Source organism: Malaclemys terrapin, chromosome 4 (genome assembly GCF_027887155.1).
Source record: "Malaclemys terrapin pileata isolate rMalTer1 chromosome 4, rMalTer1.hap1, whole genome shotgun sequence".
NCBI lineage: Eukaryota > Metazoa > Chordata > Testudines > Emydidae > Malaclemys > Malaclemys terrapin.
In genome coordinates, this window is record NC_071508.1 from 133797984 (window position 1) to 133821660 (window position 23677).

The following is a 23677-nucleotide window of genomic DNA, read 5'->3' on the forward strand; positions in this document are numbered from 1 at the left end:
CCCCCCTTAGTCATCTCTTTTCCAAGCTGAAAAGTCCTAGTCTTATTAATCTCTCCTCATATGGAAGCTGTTCCATACCCCTAATAATTTTTGTTGCCCTTCTCTGTACCTTTCACAAATCCAATACATCATCTTTTTTGAGATGGAGCAACCAGATCTGTACACAGTATTCGAGATGTAGGCGTACCATGGATTTATAGAGAGGCAATAAGATTTTTCAATTTTAATTTAAACCTTTAATGATTCCCAACATTTCGTTCACTTTGCCTGCTGCTGCATATTGAATGCATGTTTTCAGAGAACTATCCACAATGACTTCAAGATCTGAGTGGTAACAGCTAGTTTATACCCAGTCATTTTATATGTATAGTTGGGATTATGTTTTCCAACATGAATTACTTTGCATTTATCTGCCATTTTGCTGCCCAGTCTCCCAAAAGGTGATACAGGCTTCTATATTCAGCAACCTCTATTTGTCCTTAAAGGCTAACCCAGGGTCAGCAGCTGATTATCTCTTGCTTATGCCTAGAAACACTTTGCCCACTTCCCCCGACAAGTCCAAGCAGCCAGAGATCCTTGATTCCTTTGGTTTTGGGTTTATCCCCCTCCTGCCATGTGCTCTGAGCCACAAACTCAGCTGATGGGAGGGGTTGACTTGCATGACATGTCTTCAGGGTGAGGAGAGCAAACAACAATATGAGCCGTTAGTCCTGATGATGGTTTCTCAGTCGAGATATAGGGAGTTTCCAGTTGTAAGAGCCAGAGCTCTCTGGTATCAATGGGTCTCCTCTTTCAGGCAGGGCATAACAAGTTCTGTAGAAGAGCAGCTCTTCATGCTAATTGATGTCTCTCCTGTATTGTGAGCTTCTGTGAATCACCAAACAACCTCTCAAACAGATAATACACTAATATTACTGAGGGAATTCTGCACCAAAAAATAAAGATTCAGCACACAATATTTTAAAATTCTGCAAATTTTATTTGTCAATAAATAAATGAGGAGGCTCCAGCATGGCAGCAGGGAGCACAGGTAACTAGCTGCACAGAGATGGGAGATCACTCTGCAGCCCCATCCTGGCACACAGACTCGACAGTGAGGCTGCACCCAAATTTGATAAAGAGCAAAGGCTAGGCCTGCCCCACAGTCTGTGTCCAGGTGAGTTCTTAATTTTTGGTGCAGAATTCCCTCAGGAGTAGCAAGTGAAGCAACTCACCAGGCTCAATAGGTGTGAGTGGGCAGGCAGGTTGGCTCAGTCTGGCAGAATCCAAGTGTGGAGGGGCTTAGTGGGGGAGAAATCCAGGTAAGAGGGTTCTACGTGGTGGGGCAATCTGGTTGCACACGGGCTTGTTAGGGGGTTCCAGGTACATGAGCAATAGAGCTCGGGGGTGGTCTGGGTGGCTCAGCAGGGGAGTGGGCCTTGGTGGGATGGGGTCCAGGTACAGCTGATTGAGGCTCAGCAGGGTGGGGGTACAGGTGCAGAGGGTTTGTGGGGTGGTCCAGGTGCATAGGGGTGGGGCTCATCAGGATGGGGGTTTGAGTGCACAGGGATCAGCAGGGGGTGGTCTGAGTGCAGGGCAGACAGGGGAGTATCTCCCCGTACAGTGACCCCTCCACCCATGGAGGAGGAGCAAAGGGGGCAGGAAGCAAGGTGGGGGTGTGGAGCCAGGGGAGGTTTCTGGGGGTGGGTCTGACCCGGACCCAACCAATCTATGCAGGGGAAGTGTACTTCTCCCCCACCTTCAGCCCAGCTAGGACTAGCAGCTCAGCCCAGCATAGGTAGCAGGCCAGGTGTGGATAGCTCCAGATGCAGGGGATGAGGCTTGACGGGGATGAGGCTTGACAGGGTGAGGCTCGTGGGGGGTCCGGATGCATGGATGTGAGGCAGATGGCCTTGCCACCCCAGTGCTTTACCTCTCTGGGTGCCTGAAACGACATGCCCCTGCTGCTGGGGAAAGGTGCATGACTGCTCTTGCAGCTTCCCTTTGCTTCCCTGTAAGAAAGTCATTTATCTGCAGGGAAGCAAAGAAATCTGCACAGGACATGAATTCTGCATGTGCGCAGTGGCACAGAACTCCCCCAGGAGTACAATATTGAACACAGATATTACATGCAAGATTAAAACATGGAGTAACTCACAAGCATTCAACAAAGTCCAAACACTGAACACTTTCTTTTAATTCTAATATCTATTTTATCAATATCAATCCACAAGTGAGCCAGACAAATTCCAGCTATGTATCTGTTAGGATTAATCTGAGACATGGGGACCTTGGTATGAGCTGGTGCCTGGTCTGCCAGCATCACAATGAGCATATCAAACAGTTTGATAGCCCATACAGCAGAAGCTACATGTCTGCTTTGAGAGATCATTCAAGTTTTTACTAATCTCTTTGTAGGAGGAAAATATTGTAGATAATCCTGAAGCAGATATAGTTTCCTTGTCTAAAGTGTTCAGCACATTGAAAAGGTCATGAACTACAACCATGAAGTTGTAGTCTTTACTGGATCTGGTTAGTTATTATAGAAAGCTTGTGCCTATATTGGTCACACAGGCTGTACCCTGCCAGTCTCACCAAAACATTAGAAATATAAAAATATCCAGTGGGTGTCTGAATAAATCACTTGCCAAGTAATCTTTTGTAACTAGTTGATACTACATTCTCTGAACTCTCCAAGAAATTCATCCTCAAGACTGATACTTCAGAGGTAGAGACAGGAACAGAGTGAAGGGCTAAGAGATTCTGTATTCTATTTTAGCTGAAAACTGTTCAAGATATTAGACCTATTCCATTGGTGTCAGACTCCTTACTTGCAGGTCCACTTTATGTATGTATGCAGTCCACATGACATTCAGATTCTTAGGAAGACAATACCCTCACTTACACTTTGTTTGCATTTAGAAAGTTTTCTGTGTATCCATGAGGGTTAGAAGCTTACTTCTTAACAATGGAAGTGTATATTCTCAAGGCTGCAGAGAGAGTCTGAAACAATGACTCAGGTGTAAACTCCCCCATCTTTCATTAACCTAATTGAAAGGTTAAATGATAATGCTGACATTTTAAGTAACTATTCTATTGCTGATCTTTAAAAAGGGAGGAGAGACATTCAGAAAGAAGAAATGAGAATACACTAAGGGCATGGCTACACTTGCAGATAAAGCGCTTTGAGTTAAACCAGCCTTCGGAGAGTGCAGTAGGGAAAGCGCCGCAGTCTGTCCACACTGACAGCTTCAAGCGCACTGGCATGGCCACATTGTGGCACTTGCAGCAGCACTGGGAGTGGTGCATTATGGGCAGCTATCCCAGCATGCAAGTGACTGCAACGTGCTTTTCAAATGGGAGAGGTGGGATGGAGTGGAGTGTGTTGTGTGTATGTGGTGGGAGAGAGTGGGTTTTGGGGGGTCTGAGAGCAGGTCAGCATGCGGTCTTGTAAGTGCTGACAGCAGCAGACCCCCCCTCCCCCCCCAGCATTCCACAGTAATGGTTGATTTTGTCTCGGAGCAGATAAGCAGCTGGCTGTCAAACAAGCTTTCAAAGGGCACTTCTGCAGCGATTCAAAGAAATGCCAAGAGTGGCCACTTGACTTAAGGGGATTATGGGACATTTCCAGAGGCCGATCAGAGAGCAGTAATGCAACACCTTGTTCACACTGGTGCCGCAGCACTCCAGCAGGGGCGCAACAAATGTTATTCCTCTCGCCAAGGTGGAGTACCAAGAGCACTCTAGCCGCGGAGTCAGAGTGCTCTACATGTCTTGCCAGTGTAGATGGAGAGTGAGCTAGTAGGCACGGGGCTCCTTTATTGCCCACTAACTCACAAGTGTAGCCAAGCCCAAAGAAAGAAAAAAAGAGAAAAACAAGGAGGGATGGACCTAAATGTATTCTCTTCCTACTTAGTGACAATTAATTTGATAATAATGCACTTAGCAATAGTAAGTAAAGTTGAAGGCCATATTCTACCCCCAATCCTTTGCAAACCTTCCATTGACATCACTAGGAGTCCTGCTGAGGACTGAGGCCAGTATGATTGAGACTAGCTGAACTAAATTTATACTCCAGCCCTTGGACACAATTCAAAAAATAGAATGTAGACTCTACACAGAGCCATGAGGTAATTAAGACAAATACCATACAGTGCTGTGGGGTTGGGGGCGGGGGACAGACACAGTAGATCTCAGTGCCAAAGAACTAGAGAGATACTTTAAGTTTTGCATTTTTACTCCCCTCACAGGAGAAATACTACACTATACATTTATACTTGGCTGGATTTCTAAAAGCCCAGTATTGTGCACACCCAACCTGTGAGTTTAACTCAACATGGGAGCTGTGCCCATGGAAGAAAGGAGCACACACAAATGTCCCTATTAAGGCACAAAAATATTAGGATATGGGTTCTCATCTGGTAGGAGACGACACATTGAGACCTCTCACCTTTATAGAATCTTGAAGTTAATGAAAAGAGAATAGGACTTCAGTATTATGTGAACAGCTTACTCTGGAAGGGCTCTACAGATGTCTGAAGAATGCCACCCAATCTTCCCCAATCACAAAGCAAGGCAAGAGAAGTTAGGGAGATTTCATGGTTTAGGTTAAACAAGGAGACTGGGACACATATGGAAAACCACTTCTTTATGGAAAATTAGATACAAGACATCACAACCCAGAACCAGAAGCACGGGCTATCACCAGAAATGAAGCTTCCATGAAAAGAGGAAGATAAAGTGCAGCTGAGCTGTGTTGAATATATACATCTCCATTGGTCTCAGGCAAGTTTGTACTCAGTACGCCTCAACCATGCCTGCGCCCATGCTATTGTGGGTACACTACTATTTATACATGGGCTAGCTCAATGAGAGCTGGCATTAGTATGTATACATGAGCAAGGTAATCACACCCCTAGCCTGTAGAGCACCTGTAGCATTAGATTCTAGTTGGGTTTGCAGGTCTGATAATGGGAGAGGAGGGGCCGGGGGGGCGGGGAGGGGGGAGAAAAGAGAAGACATTTTAGCTTGTAAACAAAGCCCAAAATGAATAAATTTACAAAACTAAATTTCTGCTTAAGTAAAATGTTCAGTATAACTGTTTATTTAGACTAAAAAACTGAAATGTCTCATAACCTTAGAGACATTTATTATCTACTGCATTCCATGTACATTTTATAAAAATATTCCAAGCTAGGAAGGGACAAGGGAAAAAAAAAAAAAAAATCAGAAAGGGTTATATTTATCTTTACAGCTGTGCCAATTTGAAATCTTAATATTCTGCAAAAATGCTCTAGCAAAAGCAAAATACAACTAAAAATAAGTAATAAAACCTATATATGAAATATATTTTTAAATTACAAATCTGTTACCAAAGAACACTTTGCTTACCATTTCCACGCCACACTTCAGCCAGATGGCAACTTCCTTCGCCGGGTTCTTTGCAGAACTCCACAACATCTCGACAGGTTGTTTCTGGTGTAATTGGAACTTCTGTCAAAATCTGTTCATTGTTGCTCAAGAACACCGTTAATATCATCTGAAAGAGAAGAATGATACAATAATTAAAAACAATGCTAAACAGGAATAAAGCCCAGTTTTATACAATCTTCCTTTAAATTAATATTAAGGTTGCCTGACACTTCCTATTTAAAGACCCCATTTTCAATTCCTTTAACTGTTTGGACTGAAATGTTCTTTCCTGGGTGTCTGTCTCAAGCTGAGTTTTTTTTATTATTATTTTATTAAATAAAGTTCCAGCTAAAATGGTTCAGCTGTTGCTGAAAATGAAGTTAGGACAAAACAATATTTTCCCCCTTTGTTATTTTTTCCCCTGTATTAAAAGATTCTCAGGACCTTTTCTTTGAAATATTCTAGCACCCCCAGTCTTTGGAGCAGGAACTTGAAATTTGGGGTGCCTTTCAGTCAGATTTGCTTTTGCCATTCCTGTGAAAATCCACCTAAATTTGACCAACTTATAAATCTGGAAAAACCTGGAACAAAAGCACCCAGTTTGCACATGCCCAGCAAAACTTGCTAATTTCTAAAAACTAACTGCTCCTAAGATTCCCTCCTTACCAAGCTCACTCGAACCTCTCAACTGCTAAAACTAACCAGACTGTGTACATTCCATTCCCACAAAGACTGAGCATGTTCCATGCATTCCCTTGCAGCCCCTATTTGTGAGCCATCCTCACAGAGCAAATGAGTACGTGCACTCCAACCAGGGACTTCAGGGGTGAAGCTGGACTTTTCCTTGTAATGGCTGCTGCCTCCAGGCCAAGGTGTGGCCAGGCCCTAGAAGTGACAGCATAGGCAACAGGTATAATAGGCCAGGGCAGACTATGCCTCCCCTCCTGAGACAGCAGCCATCTGTGTCTCTTCCCGACAAACCACTTGAGTTTTTTATAGGGTTACCATATTTTAATTTATTTTTATATTATATATAAATAAAAAAAAAAAGAGGGACACTCCATGGGGCCCTGGCCCCGCCCCTTCCCCAAAGTCCCCGCCCCAACTCCACCCCCCTCTCCTGAATGCTCCATCCCCCTGAAGCAGGGAAGCAACAGGTAAGCTGGGGCTGGACACGAGGAGGCGTGGCCCAGTCCGGCCCAGCAGCTCCCTCCAGTGGCAGGCCGGGCGGCCAGCCCTGGCCAAGAGGCTCTGGCCCTGGTGTCTCCCGCCCGGCCCGGGCCCTGGGGCACCGGCCCTGGTTCCGGCCGAGCAGCTCCAGCCCAGCTCGGCTCGGCTCAGGCCCCGGCTCTGGCTGAGCGACTCTGATCCGGCACCGCTGGCCCCAGCCCGCACCCAAGCCCCATGACCCCTCCCTCCCTATTTTCCCCGGACATGTCTGGCTTTTTGGTCCTCAAATCCCTGTCCGGGAGGAAATCCCAAAAAGCCGGACATGTCCGGGAAAACCCTAGCTTATGGTAGGGTATGGTATGGTAACCCTAGCTTTTTATATGCTCCATGCAGGTTCCAGGGTGGCTAGAAGGTAGTATCAGTAATCTCCCTGGGGAAAAGCAGATGCTGCCTTCTCAGCAGCACCAGAACCTGCATGGAGTATATAAAAAGCTCAGGTGGTTAGTCGGGAAGAGATGCGCTTTTCCCATGAGTATCAGAGGGGTAGCCGTGTTAGTCTATAAAGGTTGCTTTGTATAGATCCAGACTAACAGATGTATTGGAGCATAAGCTTTTGTGGGTGAATACCCACTTTGTCAGACACCTGGGTGCAGGCTCTGAGCTGGGGCAAGAGGTGGGGGTGCAGGAGGAGGGAGTGGGGTTAAAGGCTCTCGGAGGGGGTCAGGGGCATGTGGCGCTTATCTGGGGCTCCAAGGCAGGTTGGGGGGCCTTGATGTGCTGCTGCCCCCAGGCACTGCCCCTGCAGCTTCCCATTGGCCACAGGGGCAGCGCACAGAGGCACAGCCCTGCCCTGGGGCCTCAGGGAAGGGCCGGCAGCCCACATGGAGCAAGCTTGCAGAAAGCTGCTCAGCTCTGCTGCACTGCTGGTGGTGGGCGGGGCCCTGGGCCATTTTAAAGTCAGCCGTGGGATGGGCGGGGGGGGGGGTAAGGGAGGGAAAGGGAGTGCCCAGGGGTGGCAGGTGGGGCTAAGGCAGAGACCCAGCCCCAAAATTGCTGGAGCCCTGGAAACCACATTGGGGAGGTTCTCAGGCTGCAAATGGCTTGTGGGCTGGGACTTTGAGACCTCTGCCCCAAGGTCAAATTTGCATGAGTGCTGAGCACTTAGAGCTGCACCTGAAATCAATGGCAGCTGGGCTGGAATATACAGAGTGCTAAATATTCTGAAGAAATTAGGTCCTAGGTAACTCAAATTAGGCACCCTTAGTCTGTAAAAGGGGATAATGCCAACCCCTCACCTCACAGGAGTTTTATGAATAATCAATGTTTGTGAAACACTATGGTCATGAGAGCCACAAAAGTTTGAGGAAATTAATTGTTTTCTGAGCAGGGTTTACATTAATGGTTCCCAAACTTTTGTACTGCTGACCTCTTTCACATAGAAAGCCTCAGTGTGACCCACCTCATAAATATATATAAAAAAGTGTTTAACACCGTTATAAATGCTGGAGGCAAAGCAGGGTTTGGGGGGAGGCTGACAGCTTGCAACCCCTCCCCCCCATGTAATAACCTAGTGACCCCAAGGGTCCTGACCCCCAGTTTGAGAACCCCTGGTTTACATAGTATGCGCTGTGCAGTAAGAGGCTTAGGGCTACACATTGAACAAAGATAAATCAAAATATTCTACACTTTCTCATTAACTGAGTACCATCCATCCTAATAGACTTATATTTCAGTTTGCATAAGCAGGATAGAAATTCTGTACTTACACTCAATCTTTATTCACAGACCTTGCACAACTTTCTAAAAAGGGGATGATATTTGCATGGTTTTGTAGCTAGAAACTGAGACAGTAAGTGATTCAAAACTGCAAACAAGTGGCAAGAATAGAAGCCAAATTTCCTAGCTTCTTGCTCAGTCCTCTATACCACTGTTGCCCTTCAGTCACCTCCTCCCCAATATACTGAAGCTTAAGGTCTTTGAAGTAAATATATTGCAGTGTTAGAAAAGTACTAATCTAAAGATGAGGCTACACTAGACAAATTCAGACCTGTAATTCTCCACCAGTCATAATGTTGGAAGCTATTTAGTGTAGCTAGGATGTAGCCATCTTTTGATTAAATAACAGTTGTAAAAAAAGCCTGTACCTACACACTAGCTTCAACTGTCATTAGTACTGTCAGTGAATTAAATTTGACTTTTCCTAGGGTAGACAAGACTCAGACATGATCACAGTATTCCAGGGCTGTGGAATTTATTGCAGAATTCACCCCTTGTACCTGAATAGTTTACTGGAATCTTAATTTTTTTTTTTTTTTTTATTAAAACTCAAGTTCCCAGTCTTTCTGGTTATGAAATTTGTAACCATGACATGAAAGTAGTGTAAATCAATAAAATGGTACCTGCCTGCATCTGCAGACAGCCTAAACCAAACAGCCTTGTGAAGTATGATCTGCCCCATTAATCTCAAATTGGGTCACCATGAATTTTACAGTATGTACTTTGACATTCCCCTCCCCCCAAACACACTATGACATGGAATTCAGCCTGCCACTGAATTTGCCATTTTTTACTGCGCTTAAGTGACCAATATATTCCCCCCCACACACACACACACACCTCATCTGCTTGCCCTGCCTTCAACTTTGTTGCTCTGCAGCTTTCACCACTATGCTCATTGCACTGTTCCATATAGCCAGGATAGGGAACCAGTGCTGAGTCTTGTAGTAAGAGGAGGCCCTGTATGAGGCCTAAGGCCTGAACTAAAGTAATGGTCAAGACTTTGCTAACATAAAGCAAAGTTAAGCTGTGAGCCAGAGGCAGGCCCTGCTCATAGAAGCTGGCAAGAAAAGGGCTGATGCTGCAAAAAGAAACATACCTAACAGGTACTGGACACCAGATATCAGAATACACACTATACTGGAACATTCCACAGATAACATGGAACAGGCCGACCCATCCCAATGACAGGGGCCAAAGGGTAAAATTATGGATAGAGCAAGGAGATGAGGTAGCTAAACAGATGTTTATGGGAAGATCCTCTGAAGCATGAGGGACAGCAAGGGAGAAAGGTATGAAGAGGTTTGTGTGAAAATTTAAACTAGTGGGCATTGGAGACAGGCATCATTGGCCAATTGATGGGGGGGGGGGGGCGGAACACTGACATTTCAATAGTAAATGAGGAAAGGATAGCTAGGGTAGGGATACATCATACAGGACTTGGAAAGTGAAGACAAGCAGCAGCTGCACATCCAAAAGTTCTGCAAGACCACATTCCTGGGTTTGTGTGCCAAACTTGCCCCAGCCTTCCAATGCAAGGACACCAAAATGAGCGGTGATAATACTGGAGAAGTGAGTGGTGAACGTACTGTAAAAAAAAAAAAAAATCTGCAATGCCAAATGGTTACCAATCAGTGAGAATTTTTTTAGTTGAAAAATTCACTGTGGGGGCCATTGTCATGCAAGTGTGCAGTCATTAATCATCTCCCACTATGCAGGACTATGACTCAGCAATGTGCATGACACCGTGGATGGATTTGCAGAAACAGACTTCCAGAACTGTGGTGCAGCAATAGACGGCATGCATATCCTTATTTTGACATCAGACTACCTTGCCACAGTACACCCACAGAAAGGGCTACTTTTCTATAGTGATGGTGACACTTCACTGACACTCAGTGTTGGATGGGCAGGGAAGATGCATGACACTCTTCTTTAAGAAGAGAGGACTCTTCAGAAAGCTACAAGCAAGGATTTTTTCCCAAAAAAGCAGATTACCATTGTGATGCTGAAATGCCAAGAGTGACCCTGGGTGACTCAGCCTACCCTTTTTTCATGAAGCTATACAGCAGCCTTCGACAGCACCAAGGAGAGGTTTAACTACTGGTTGAGAAAGTACAGAATGACAGTTGAATGCACTTTTTTTGTTAGACTGAGGCGTGCTAGTATTACTTACTGAAGACTGGATCTCAGTGGGGAGGGAGGGGGGAAAATTGCAATGGTTATAGCTGCCTACTGTGTTCTGCACAATGTTCGTGAAGTGAGCGGGGAGGGGAAAAGGGAAGAAGAGTTGCTGCCAAGGTGCAGGGTAGAGCAGGGTCTGTGGAGTTTGACCACTCAGACAGAAGGGCTATTAGAAGAGTTCAATGTGGAGCTCTACAGCTCAGGGAGGCTTTGAAAGAGCACTTTGACAGTGAGCCACAGTAATGTGATTTTTGTGTCCTGTGCTCTACCTGGCACTACTGTTTTGGGGCCCTGTTATGAATTGTGTGGTGCTTGGTGTACATCTATAATACAACACCACTTTCAATGCACCTGTTAAACTTTGTTGTACTTACTGTATATTCATGATTATTAAACAGTAACTGATCCTATGAGTTGTGTCACACTATACAGTAACAAGTTGGTGCTTTTTGAATTGCTAGGCACTCTGCAGCATATGTTGTGAACTACTAAAGGTGAATTTTCCAAATAGAATTATATTCAATAATAAAACTAGTGCAAACAAAATGTGCAATGTAAGAACAAATAGATTAAAAACTTAATGGAACAGAACTTTACAAGGGGAAAGAAAGCATGTTCACATCAATTTTACCTATACATATAGCAGCTATGGCTTTCACAGGTCAGTGTACATGAAGCAGTGGTTGTCCTTATGTCAGGGCGGAGTGGTAGGGGTAGGGATGTGGCACCCAACGCCATTTGGATGCTATAATGGAAGTTTTCTGTGGAGTACAAAGGGAAGTGAGCTGGTGATTGTTGAACCTGTAGGTCCACAAGAGTCGCAGCATCTGTTTGTGCTGCCAGAGAAGCCCCATTATGTCCTGATGAATCTCCTTTTCCTGCTGGGACTCTCTTGTTCATTCTTTCCTTCTCCAGGCTGTCTGCAATGTTCACCCTTCAGGCCCTTTGCTCACAGTCTCATGCAGCACTGGCTTGCAGGAACTCACTAAACATGACATTCCAAGTCCTTTTCTTTCTCCTCCTTATCTGGCTTAGTCATTCCACACATGTGGCCTTGAGGGGTTCCCCCTTCACAGCAACTGCAGATGAAATACAGGAGCAAACTTTAAAGATGCAGAACTCCCTTCCCTTGCTCCTCTAAAAAAGGGAGGGGGGGAAAAAAACCCCACCCCACACATGCTTATCAGCATTTTTGCTTCAGAGTGCTTGCGCACAGAAGTGCTCACAGCACCAGCCATGGTGAATGTGGCCTGCCAGGAATGAGGAGGGAATTGCTCAGTTGCATGAACCTGTGAGTAAAGGGCAACAGCACTGAATACTGGCACCATTTTCCACAGGCAGTGGTGATTTTAGCTGATCTCACTCCTGAGGGTAACAAAGGCAGAGAGGACAGCTGCTGCTGGCATCCCAAAGGCAACTGGACCTGAATGCTACTTGCCTGTATACATGAAGGTGTCTGCTCAAGTTATTGTTGACTGATATGGGTATGGGTTCTATGCTGGAGGAACAAATAAGGTTGCCATCCCTAAAAACCTTCAGGAGAGGATTGCATGGTACCTCCATGAAAGTTTCATTGAGATCTCAGCAGGATTCAAGGGACATTCCTGTGTACATGAACTGCCTCATGTGCCCTCCCCCCATCTCTACAGAGGAGTGAAAAGCACACAACACTATCTTAGTTGTATCACTACCTCTTTAGTAAAAGCAAGTTAACAGGACAGTTATTGACTTTTCATTAAGTTGGGGGTGGGGGGGTGCCTATCACTTGTAGTGAGAAATAAATGTACAGTTACCCGAGGAGCCATCATCCTGCAGCCGACTTGCCCATGTTTGACTGCCAGGACTGAGGTGTAGCCTCAAACAGGCTGGCTTGCAGCTTAGCTGAACCCCTGGTTACATCTCCCATTCATGTGATGGGGCCATGACTCCAATTCCTTGGAGGTATTCGTGGTGGTCTGTGGGCTCTCTAGCAAGCATGGCATCCAGTTCTTTGTAAAAGCAGCAGGTCTGTGGCTCCGCACTGGATGAATTGTTGGCCTCCCTAGTCTTCTGATGTGTCGGATTAATTTCTTTCACTTTCATGCAGCACTGCTGCTGGTCCCTCTCATAGCCTTCTCCTGCACCCCCCATGGCAATCTGCTCATAGATGTCCACAACCCAGGGTTGTGAGTTCAATCCTTGAGGGGGCCACTTGGGAATCTGGGGCAAAATCAGTACTTGGTCCTGCTAGTGAAGGCAGGGGGCTGGACTTGATGACCTTTCAAGGTCCCTTCCAGTTCTAGGAGATGGGATATCTCCATTATTATTATTATTATTTCTACAGCAGGTCCATAGCGGTCCTTGGGCAGCCTCTTCTCCCACAGGGCCAGGAGATAAAAATCTCCTGTCTACTCCAAGCTGGAGCACATCTGAAGCATGTAGTCAGCATGGTCAGTGGGGCAGTTGCACACAAAGGAAAGCTGCTAGGTGCACTTGCCTAGCTGGACAATCAGGATAAGTCATTAAAAAAAAAAAAAAAAGATTTTTGTTCGGGCGGGGGAGAAGAGAAGAGAAAGAGGCCTTCTGGCAGTCAGTGTCTGGAATTGCGGGATAGCTATTGGAGAATTGTTAAGATCAACATAAGTAATGCAACAGCTACACTTACACTGTGTCAATCTCAGCATATTAACCATGCAGCTGAGGGAGGGGGTGTTACTACATCACTGTAAATGGGACACTTTCATCAGTGGAAAACAGATTTAAGTGTAGAAACAGACAACTAGGTCAACGCAAGGCAGCTTACATTGACCTAACTTTGTAGTACAGAATAGACTGGTGATTGAGAAAGGAGTGGAGGGGGGGGGTGTGATGGGATCCCTGGGGTTCAGCTTGGGACTGTGGGACCCATTGTGCCCCCTTAACTCTCTCCAGCCTGGGGAGGGACAGACAGACAGACTAGTGACCAGCAGCAAGCCCCTCCAGGAGCTGTTATAACTCAGCACAATTGCATGTGGCGTCCCACACCCAGCTATACTGCATGAAAACACACACACACACACACACACACACACACACACACACAGTTATGTTCCTGAAAAACGCAACTTTAAGTGAAACTACGTTAAACTAATCCAATTTTCCCATAAGATTTAATGTAAGTGTGGGGGGTTAGGTTCCAAAGAATTTTTGGGGCAGACAAAAGACGCTATACACACTGCACAGTACTGTGGCGAGGTGCCGCCACTGGGGCTCAAGGCTGGGGGGGTGCAGGGTCTGGGAGGGTGCTCAGGGTGGGGGTGTGGGAGGAGGCTCAGGGCTGGGGCAGCTCATGGTTTGGTGCAGGGGGTGTGCAAGTGGCTCTGCAGTGTGGCACCACCCACAGGGCCACAATTCTGGGAGCTCCCCCACCCCCTGGCAGGCAGGGCCACCCAGAATGCAGGGGCTTTAGGGCCCTGCCCTGCAGCTCTAAAGCCCCTTTCAGAATGTGGCCCTGTGAGCACGGTCTGGAGGACTCAGGAGGAACAGGGGCAGCCACGCAGCCAGCAGCCGGAGAGAAGTGGCTCTTTCCCCTTCAAAGTACTGCTTCTCTCTGTCTGTCCCCCAGCCAGTGCTCGCACAGCTGCATTCCAAAAGGGGCTTTATAGCTGCAGGCTGTAGCCCCTAAAGGGCCCTGTAGCCCCTGTGTTCTGGGTGGCCCTGCCTGCCAGGGGGTGGGGGGGGGGGGGGGAGGGGATGGGGCAGCTTCCCCGCTCACTCATTCCCTCCCAGAAAGTCCTAAGCACTGCCGAACAGCTGTTTGGTCGGGGGGGGGGGGGGGGGGGGAGAGGAGGAAGGAGAAGAGAGGAAAGAGGAGAAAAGCACTGGGAGGGAGGTGGAGAAGAGGAACTTGTTTGACTGACTTTACAAGGGAGCATTGCACAACTTTAAACGAGTGGAGCAGCGACGTAACTTCGAAACACCTTTAAGTGAGGAGTTACTGTACACAATGTTGCACTGCTCAAGATGAGCAATGTAGGTTTAATAAGTGGTTCACCACTTCAGTGGAAAGTGGATATACACCAACTTTTGCAAAACCTGAGCAGATTTGCCACACACTTTATCTTTACTAGTGAGTTTATATGAACAGTAACAAGTTTGACTACAAAAGATAAATTTTAAGTGATTGACTTTTTGCTTGAGTTAGTTACCAACAGAAATAAAATATAAAGCACGCAGCCTAAACTCTGAACCCTATTAGAATGGGCAACTAGACTTCGCCGCTTCTCTCACCTCTCTGGATATTGCAGTTCATAGTACATAGATTTCACCCTTGAAATGTGGGCCAGTCCCTTCAGTTAGAGTCTTCAAAATGTCCTTGTTGCTTACAGTGTAGGTGGGTGAAGGAGAAAGAACAGAGCAGGCCCATGCTTGACTTGTTTTATACCCTCAGTCTCATGTGCTTGGACCCACTCAAGTCCAGGCATGTCTGGTGGGCATTACTGAGTCTCTAGGCAAGGTTGAGCAATTCCCCTGGTGTGGCCTCATGCAGGTGAGTCATTGAATTGTAGCTCCCTTGCTGGACAATGGCTGTTGATAAGTTGTTTGACACTCCGCCTGTGCATTGGTTACTCTCCTTGCTGTTGTCTCTGGGGGGCTAATATCTGGCTGATTACCCAACTTACAGTATGTTTTAGTGACAACCATAAAACAGTTCTCATAACTTCATATGCATTAGTGATATACATATATGGGTAAAGAAATGACTTTCAGCAGATCATAACCTTTCCCTGATACATATAAAGCATGCCTTGTAAGGAATATGGGGAGGGGTCACATGATGGTCCTCCAAGTTATAGAATGTCTCAGAGTGAAAGTTAGGAGCGCTTTCTTAACCATGTTGAGTTTGAACTAACAGCTATCCATCCACAATGAGAGGTCAGAGACAGGCTAAGATTTTAGTTTGGATAGAAGGAGTCTAGTCTTGAACGGCAATAAATCAGTGTGTCATCCACAGAGAAGCACAGATTCAACTATCATATGGATGAGATTACCCAAATATTGGTCCCCTTTTCCCTCTGCACCCTAAAAGAGCTCTGAATTGTCCATAGATGGCTGGTGGAGGGGGGCAAGGGAGGATGTGGGACATGCTTAACGAGTGTTTAGGAGAGGCAGGAGAACCAGGATAGGACAGAGTCATGAAAGCCAAGAATGGACAAGATTCCAGGAAGAGCATGGTTGACACTGAAGACAGCTGAAGGTTTAAGGAGGATGAGGATAGATCACTGGTTCATGAGTTACACAAGATTTGTTAATTTACTTAAAGCCACAACTTCAGTAATCATTTGACTGCATGAGAATCTCAGCTTTCCTTTTAGATAAAGCAAATTTCTAGCTATCACAGTGAACACTAAAGACTCAAGAAGCTGGAAGACAACAACAAGAAGCCACAAATTGTATGGGTTTTTTTTGTTTTGTTTTTATGATTTTAAGCCACTTAAGAACCCCAAATTAATATACTTTTTTAAAAAAAGGCCTAACTCATGATTTTTGAATGTTTGGGATCTTCAATACTGTAGTTAGCTTTGAATGACCACTCATTTTGGGTAGGATTTTACCACCACACAGCAGGGCGGAAGGGGGAGAACGGAGGCAACTAATTTTTGAAAACTGCCTTTCAGAAAAACAAAGTTTGCATGAATAGCATCATTTAAACAGACTTCTTACCCTCTTCTGTAGTTTGAGGTACAATGTGTGGGAGAATGAAGTGCTGTTTGCTACAGTCCCATATCTGGCCTTGTGAATGATCACTGAAAGTTCACACAACTCCCACTAATTTCCAGAAGTGACTGACCATGTACTGTGACTCAGGAAATTAAGTTGTATGGCATATAGTTGTCTGACAAGATATGCAATGCTACTAATATATTTAATGTCTCCCTCCTTATTTGTAAGGTACTCTGACCCCCCAAGAAAAAGTTATACGCAAAGTAATTTTTATAAAAAGGTACCATACCTTCAGGGCTACTTTGTTGTATTTGAACACTTACATCTTGTTACATGCCCCAAGCAAGCAACTTTAAAATGTATAAATACAGACCCTGCTGCAAGTAGACATAGGCATTCTAGACCTTTCTTTATTTTCAAACACTGACATAAGGAGTAACTGACAACATCCTTTATGAAAGACAGCAGACAGCTTAGAAACTTTGTGTTAAAAAAATTAACAAGTGGTTTGTTTGGTGGTCTGTTTTAAGACTGTGGCAAGCCCTTGATCTATTGTTTACTGGCTTGAGAATTATTTAAAAAAAAAAAAAAGAAAACAAAGATCTCTTAAGAGGTCAAGGGACTGTCTGAAGACAGACCCTTCCTTCTCATACTCCTGGGGTGAAAGTTGCTAGCCACTGGATAACTCTCCTAGAGCATTACAAAAATACTGTAGCTAAATTTTAGTTGAAAGCAGAATAAAAATAAAAAACAAACATCTGTTTTGTTCTGAGCACTTAAATTTGGCGAACTGTATTTTTACTTCAAAGTGAAGTCATAGAACTGCTATTTTTAGGCAATTCATATATGAGGGGTGTTACCAGGCAATAAATGTAACCTCCTAAATATCAAGTGGGGGGGGGGAAACCACTCACCCACTTATTAGCTTTGAACCATCATAACATTTCATGGTTATCTTTAATTTGTAACCACGTTTTACAAAGTTTCATTTCAGAGCAAATACTATAACAATACAATCCCACCTTTTTTTGAATTACTTTGTCCATTTTCTTATTTTCAGGCATCAGTCCAATCTTTTCCGGTAGCCAAGATTTCTCCTTTGACTTGTTTATAATACTTTGAATAACCATTCTTAAAATATTCTTCATGTGCAAAGCAGTAAATAGTGAACATAAAATAAAGAGTATATAAATAGGTGATGTAGCTGAAGTCTAAAATAGTTTCTATGCACCAGCTGCTACAGTGAGAAACTACTTAAATGGATGTCCCTTTGGTCTACTGGCATATGAATACAAGTAGTAATGAGAAGCAGTGATAAGATGTTCTAATGAAACAAGACAGGCCAGGGCTGTGACAGGAACAAGATATGGAGGATCAAGTTTCACCTAATTAGGTAAACTTGCACTAGGCGAGTTCTACTATCCTTAACATTGTGTAATATTCATCTTTGCTTGGGATTATAACAAATGGCAAAGATTAAGTATTTACATTAAATCATTTACAAACAAGGTTCTTTCCATCGTTCTTAGAAATGCACTAATATTTTTTTGTTAAAAGGTGGCTAAGTTACCCTAAAGAACATTAAGAAATGCTCTAATGTAAATATTCAAATATGCTAACAAAGTAGTTCAGAATGAACCACCAGTCTGTTTGACCCACACCCACCCACACCTTCCAGCCCGGTCCATTTCTTGGCAGAAAGCTGCCTTCTGTTGAATGTAGGGTCAAACAGCTACTGCACAATGACTGGTAAGCTGTGTTTATTGCTGCTTCTGTACCTCAGATGCCAGAGAGTTGATCACCATCCCACTCCTCAACAGACCCTCTTCTCTAGCACACAGGATCCACAGCTGCAGGAGACCTATGAACCCAGCTGCAGCTCCCTATAGGCATCAGAAGAGCTACAGCACATTTTCCAGCCCCTCCATTCCTTTTGTTCTCACACTCAGAGAGCCTAGTTAAAGACAGAAGAGAAGAGAAGAGGCTATGACCAAGTATCCCCACAAGCAAAAATAGGAGCCACCAGTGGATCATACATATCACAACCCTCGAACATGCTGAGCTACACATCACCAGTAGCTCCTGAAGTGTGGTTGGTTTTTTTTTTTTTTTTTGGGGGGGGGGGGGCGGGGAGTAGAAGAGCATGGGGGCTGGGAAGGGGGGAGGTATTGCTGATCCTAGCAGTCTCCCTCACGCCTCAGAATGCCTTCATGGGTGACACAGGTCTATTAAAAAAAAAAAAAAAAAAAAAAAAGGAAGTTGGGAGGATCACCACAGACCTCCTTTGAGGGACAATGGAACCATCTAACTTGCTATAAAAATGGTTTCCATTTTCTAAAAATGGAAACAATAAATAAAAGTCAAAAGAACTTTTTTTGGAGTGGGAAATCTCAAAACCCAGGACTGTCAGATAGCAAATTTAGTTACCAGTAAAGAAGATTGAAGAAAAACAATTTATGTTAAATAGGGGACACTGTGCTATCCCTACACTACACATACTTGCTCCATTCTTGGAAACAGGGAGCATACTGAATTTAAGAAACCTTCTCTAAGAGATATTGTGGCTAGAGACCTTGTCTACATTACAAATGTAGATGCTGCATATCCCCACAAAAAGGAGTTTTTCCTGCCAGTACAGTAACATCACATCTCTGAACTATATTACTTATGGATAACAGAGTTACTGTTTGCATAGCTGCATTTACACTGGGAGTTTTGCCAGCATAACTATGTTGGCTAGGTGGCTTGTGGCTTTATCACATCCCTCACCAACATAGTTCTGCTCACAAAACCTTGTGATGTAGACTTGGTGCGTACACACATACAGTACACTGGTAGGTCTAATTCCAAGTCTGTCAGCCACTCTTCAGTGTTCTTTTAAAGAAAGCCATGAACTAAAAACAAATTGACATCAGAAGGATTAATAGCACCTGTATCTAGTGGGTAAGATCAGCAATTCTTAAACTATGGGGCATGCCTTTGGAAGGTGCAGGAATGTGTCAAGGGAGGCATGAGGTTTTTTTTGGTAGCTGGGGCTCCTGCAGAAGGGCCATGCACAACCAGGCAGCAGGGATAAAGTAGACAGCTGGAGACTAGGTGTGCCTTTCCCTTTGCTGCACCCCCTCCTCTCTTCCCCTCCCCTCACAGGAAGGCAGCCCAGGCTTAGGCTCACCTCTTCCCATCCCCCACCAATCCATCACTTGTCATATTACCATCCTTATTTCTGTGGAACTGCTGGCACAGCACAGCCTTCAGAGCTGGGTGCCTGGCCTTCCAAGTCAGGTGGCCATATGTACTTGGGGGAGGGGGGCATAAACAACTACAAACATAAGAAGGGGGGAAGTGATGAAATAAGTTTGAGAACCATTGGGTTAAGTAATGCAGTAATCAAGAGCAGTCTCTTCCACTCTTTCCCAAAACCCTGACCCATAGTTGTATGGCCTCTGAATCAGAGCTCTTGGCCCAAGTCACTTGTAAAGGTCTAAAAAAATTTAAATAAAAAAAAAAAACCACACACCACACACACCACTTACCTAGTAACAATATTAGACCCTAGACAGCAGATGAAGAGGCTAGTTAAAAAGAGCTCCCTGACTGGCTAATTTGTTGAAGTCATCAATAAGATCCTACTATAGAGAGGTATCAGGGTAGATAAAAAAAATTAATGCAAAAAGAATTTCTCCTCTTTCTCCAGAGGGTCGGATTCTGACTTTGTTTTAAAGGAGGAGAGGAGAACACACACTACAGCAATAGGTTTGGGGATTTCAACTCTGAATTAGATACAAGCCAGATAGATGCAAGGTTCAGGAGGCTCATGAGAGTCTGAAATAGCTGTCTTGTGAAATAAAGTCCTTAGTGAGCAAAACATTGGGATGGATAACTGCAAGGACAGGACAGTCTCTGCTTGTTCCATAATCAAAATTACATAAATCACTGAGAAATACAAATGTGGGCCCTAATCCTGTCAAGGCATTTTAAACAGATAGAACTTTATAATCCCCTCAGAGTTCTACTGAAACCAAGAGGGATGGATGGGAATAAAGGAAACAGTTAAAGTATTAAAATGAAATTTTAAATGGTCATTGGCTAAAATGAGTCAAGCATTATCGAGATAAATTAATACAAACAGGCAACGTTTAATAGTCAGGGGCTAAAAATAACTACTGAAAGTATGCAACACAAATACACTGGCAATAGGCAAGGATTAAAAATTAACTTCAAAATAGCGGCAGTTCAAAAACAATAAGACCTGTGTAGTACTACCTAGCTAACTTGTTTGTTTTTATAACCCGTCCCCTCTGCCCCCCCAAAACTCACCTTGACTCCATTTCCTTCACCTCATCTTTTTGCATCTCATCCTGCTAACTCTTGTACAGATTTACTCATATGAACATATGCATAACATGCTTACAGTTTGCAGGATTAGTGTTTCAGATTGTCCTCTTTGTATTGCAGACTGCCTACTTTTCTTTAAAAAAAAAAAAAAAAAAAAAAAACTTTCTTCCATGAAGACGGTTGTTTAGTCTCTCCACTCTTATACCCTTGACTCCTTTGCCTCACTCCCCCATCATAAGATCTAGCTTGCCCATCCCTGGGCTCCCCCACTCCTACTGTGGGAGGTCTCAGATAGAAATCCTGTGGCCAGCCTGATTTCCTCCATTACAAATTCATACTTTCCTCTTTTAGTTCTGCCACCTTTTTAGCTAAAAAACTTCTCCAATGTAACTGAATCCCAGGCCCCACAATCCCAGCCACATTTGACTCACTTCTCAAATCTTCCCCCCTTCCTGCCTCAACTTCTCTCTGATTAGAATCAATGATTTATTTCAATAGAAATTGACAAAATGTGACCTCCCTCCTCCCCTCAGCTTGCCTTTCATTCCCCCACCCCAATCACAGATGCAAGAGTTCATCTGCTTTCTTCCACTAACCCCTCAATAGGTCCCCAGTGATTCAATTCCATATCCTAATCTGCCTTGTGCCCACTCTCCTCTGCACCCTTACTCTTCTCCTTAACTTCTCCCCTCCCACCACTTTTCACATCAGAATACAAATATACTTTAGGCTCTTCCACCTTAAAAACCCACTCTCAACTCCACCTGCCTCTCCAACTACCACCCATCTCCCTTTCACCTCTAAAGTCACTGAATGTGAGGTTTACAATTACTGTCTGGACTTCTACAATTCCATCCTAGACCCTACTGAATGTCTTACACTTATTGCACTCAACTGAAACCGCTCTTGCCACATCTCTAATGACCAGTTTGTAGCCAAATCCCAGAATTGGTACTCCATCCTCATCCTCCTTGATCAGCCACTTTGACACAGTTGACCATGCTGCTCCTCTTGAAATCACATCCACTCTTGGCATCCATAACTGTCTCCTCCTGCTTCTCCTCCTACGAGCCTTTGTCCTCAGATCCATTCTCTTCTCCCTCTACACCTAATCTCATCCACAAACACAAATTCAACTACAGTCTCTATGTTGAGGATTCCTAGAGTGCGCTCTCTAGACCTCTTGTTTTGTCCAAACTCAGCCAGTCTCTCTGCCATCTCCTTGTGGATGTCAAATGGTCAGCTCAAACTTAACACTTAAAAACCAAGCTCTGTAAGGGACTGGGGCATAGTCAGTCTCACCTAACCATCACAGCTGGGCCCAGGTATGCAACAGCCAGGTCCCATAAGCAAGAGTCAGGCTGAAGTTAGAGACCAGGGATCACAGGCAGCACCAGGCTAGATTCAGGGGGCAGGAATCAGGGAGAGTAAATGCTATTAATACTAGTAGGGCCCAATTATTCTTGGATTTACTAGGTGACAGGTTTCTTCATCAATCGACACTGAACCAACAAGAGGTGATAAAATTTTAGACTTGGTTTTAGTAAGTAGTGAGGATACCATTGAAGAGGCTGGTCATAGGAAATAACTTGGAATGAGAGATTGTGAGTTGATTCAGTTTGAATTAAATAGAAGGATAATCAAAACCAGGTCATCAGCTATGGGTTTTTATTTTAAAAGGGTAGATGTTTGGAAATTAAGGGAATTAGTTAAAGTAGTCATTTGGACTGAAGAGTTCAAACACTTAAATGAGGAGGCTTAGAATTTCTTTAAATGAAACACACACACACACACACACACCCCTGAAATTTGCATCCCAAGAAAGGCTCCAGACCCAACTGGATTAATAACCATCCCCAAAAGGTTATTAGGAATAAGCCAAGAGTCTATAGGGAATGGAAAAAAGGGACTGATCAGCAAAGAAAGGTACATTGTGAAGGTTAGAAAATGTAGGAACAAAATGAGGAATTTAAAAAGCCAAGCCAAATTAGCTTTTGCCAAGTTAAAAAAGGTTTTAGTTATATAAATAAAAAGAATACAGAAGGATAAAGTTGGGCTGCTATGCAGTGTGGATGGAAAGGAGATTAAAGATAATCTATGTATGGCCCAAAAACTAAATGAATACTTTGCCTCAGATTTCAGTAACAAGAATATGGAACTTGCGCATGAAGGCAGTACAGCTAGAAATGGAAAATTAAAACAAAACTCAAGCTTTTCTGCTTCAGATGTGTTAAGGAACTCAAATGCCCCCCCCCCCCCCCCCCCCCCCCCGGGAGGAGGAAAGAGAGGGAGTGTCCCAGATAATTTCCATCCCAGAATGCTGAAAGAACTGGAACATAAGATTGCTAGTCCAGTAGCTAGGATTTTTAATACATCTGTCTAGCCAGGGGTAGTACCATATAACTGGAGAACATCATACTTTTATTAAAAAAAGGGGGTGGGGAGGGGGGGGAGAGAAAATATGATCTGGACAGTTACAGACCTGTTAATCTGATCTCAGTACCATGCAAGGTTTTAGAGCAAATTGTGAAGGCAAGAACAATTAAATTAGAGGGTAAATGGCAGAGGGGATGTAATGCAACGCAACGTGAGTTCACCAAAGAAAGATCCTGCCAGACTAACCAGATTTCCTTCTTTGAGTTTTAGGTAAGGGAAGTGCAGTAGCTATAATCTATTAGGACTTCAGTAAAGCATTTGACTCTCTACCACATGGAAAATTAGTCAAATTAGGGAAGATGGAGATCAGTGCAAGCATCATAAGGGGAGAAGGCAACAGGTTGAGCCGCAAGGTAAATTATCTGACTGCAGAGGTTACTAGTGGAGTTCCTCAAGGATCAGTCTTGGGACCAATCTTATTCAATATTTTTGTTATTGACCTTGGCATAAAAAGTAGTAGTTTGCCGATGATATAAAGTTGGGAGAGGAGGATGGTACAGAGGAGGATCAGAATATTATACAAGAAGATCTGGATTACCTTGAAGATTAGAGTGACAGAAATGGGATGAAATTCAATAGTACAAAGTGCAAGTTCATGCACTCAAGGTCTAAAGAATTTCTGTTACAAGCTAGGGGCTCATCAGCTGGAAGTGCCAAAGGAGGAGAAACTTGGGTGTATGGGTGAGTCATAGGAGGACTACAG

At 44.3% G+C, this 23677-nt stretch overlaps 1 protein-coding gene across 8 annotated transcripts in view; it reads right to left on the bottom strand.

Moving 5' to 3' along the window:
* Window positions 1-23677, bottom strand: part of PPP1R13B (protein phosphatase 1 regulatory subunit 13B) — a 106989-nt gene that overhangs the window by 73100 nt on the left and 10212 nt on the right. For 4 of the 8 annotated variants that reach the window (XM_054027443.1, XM_054027441.1, XM_054027438.1 and 1 more), the window contains exons 1-2: window positions 17226-17447; window positions 5371-5518 (exon numbers count right to left, since the gene is read on the bottom strand). In XM_054027443.1, the coding sequence (XP_053883418.1) occupies window positions 5371-5518; window positions 17226-17351 (274 nt within the window). In that variant the 5' untranslated portion in view covers window positions 17352-17447. Of the gene's footprint in view, window positions 1-5370; window positions 5519-17225; window positions 17449-23677 lie in introns of those variants that run through there. The other 4 variants (XM_054027439.1, XM_054027440.1, XM_054027437.1 and 1 more) reach the window with 3 other exon arrangements.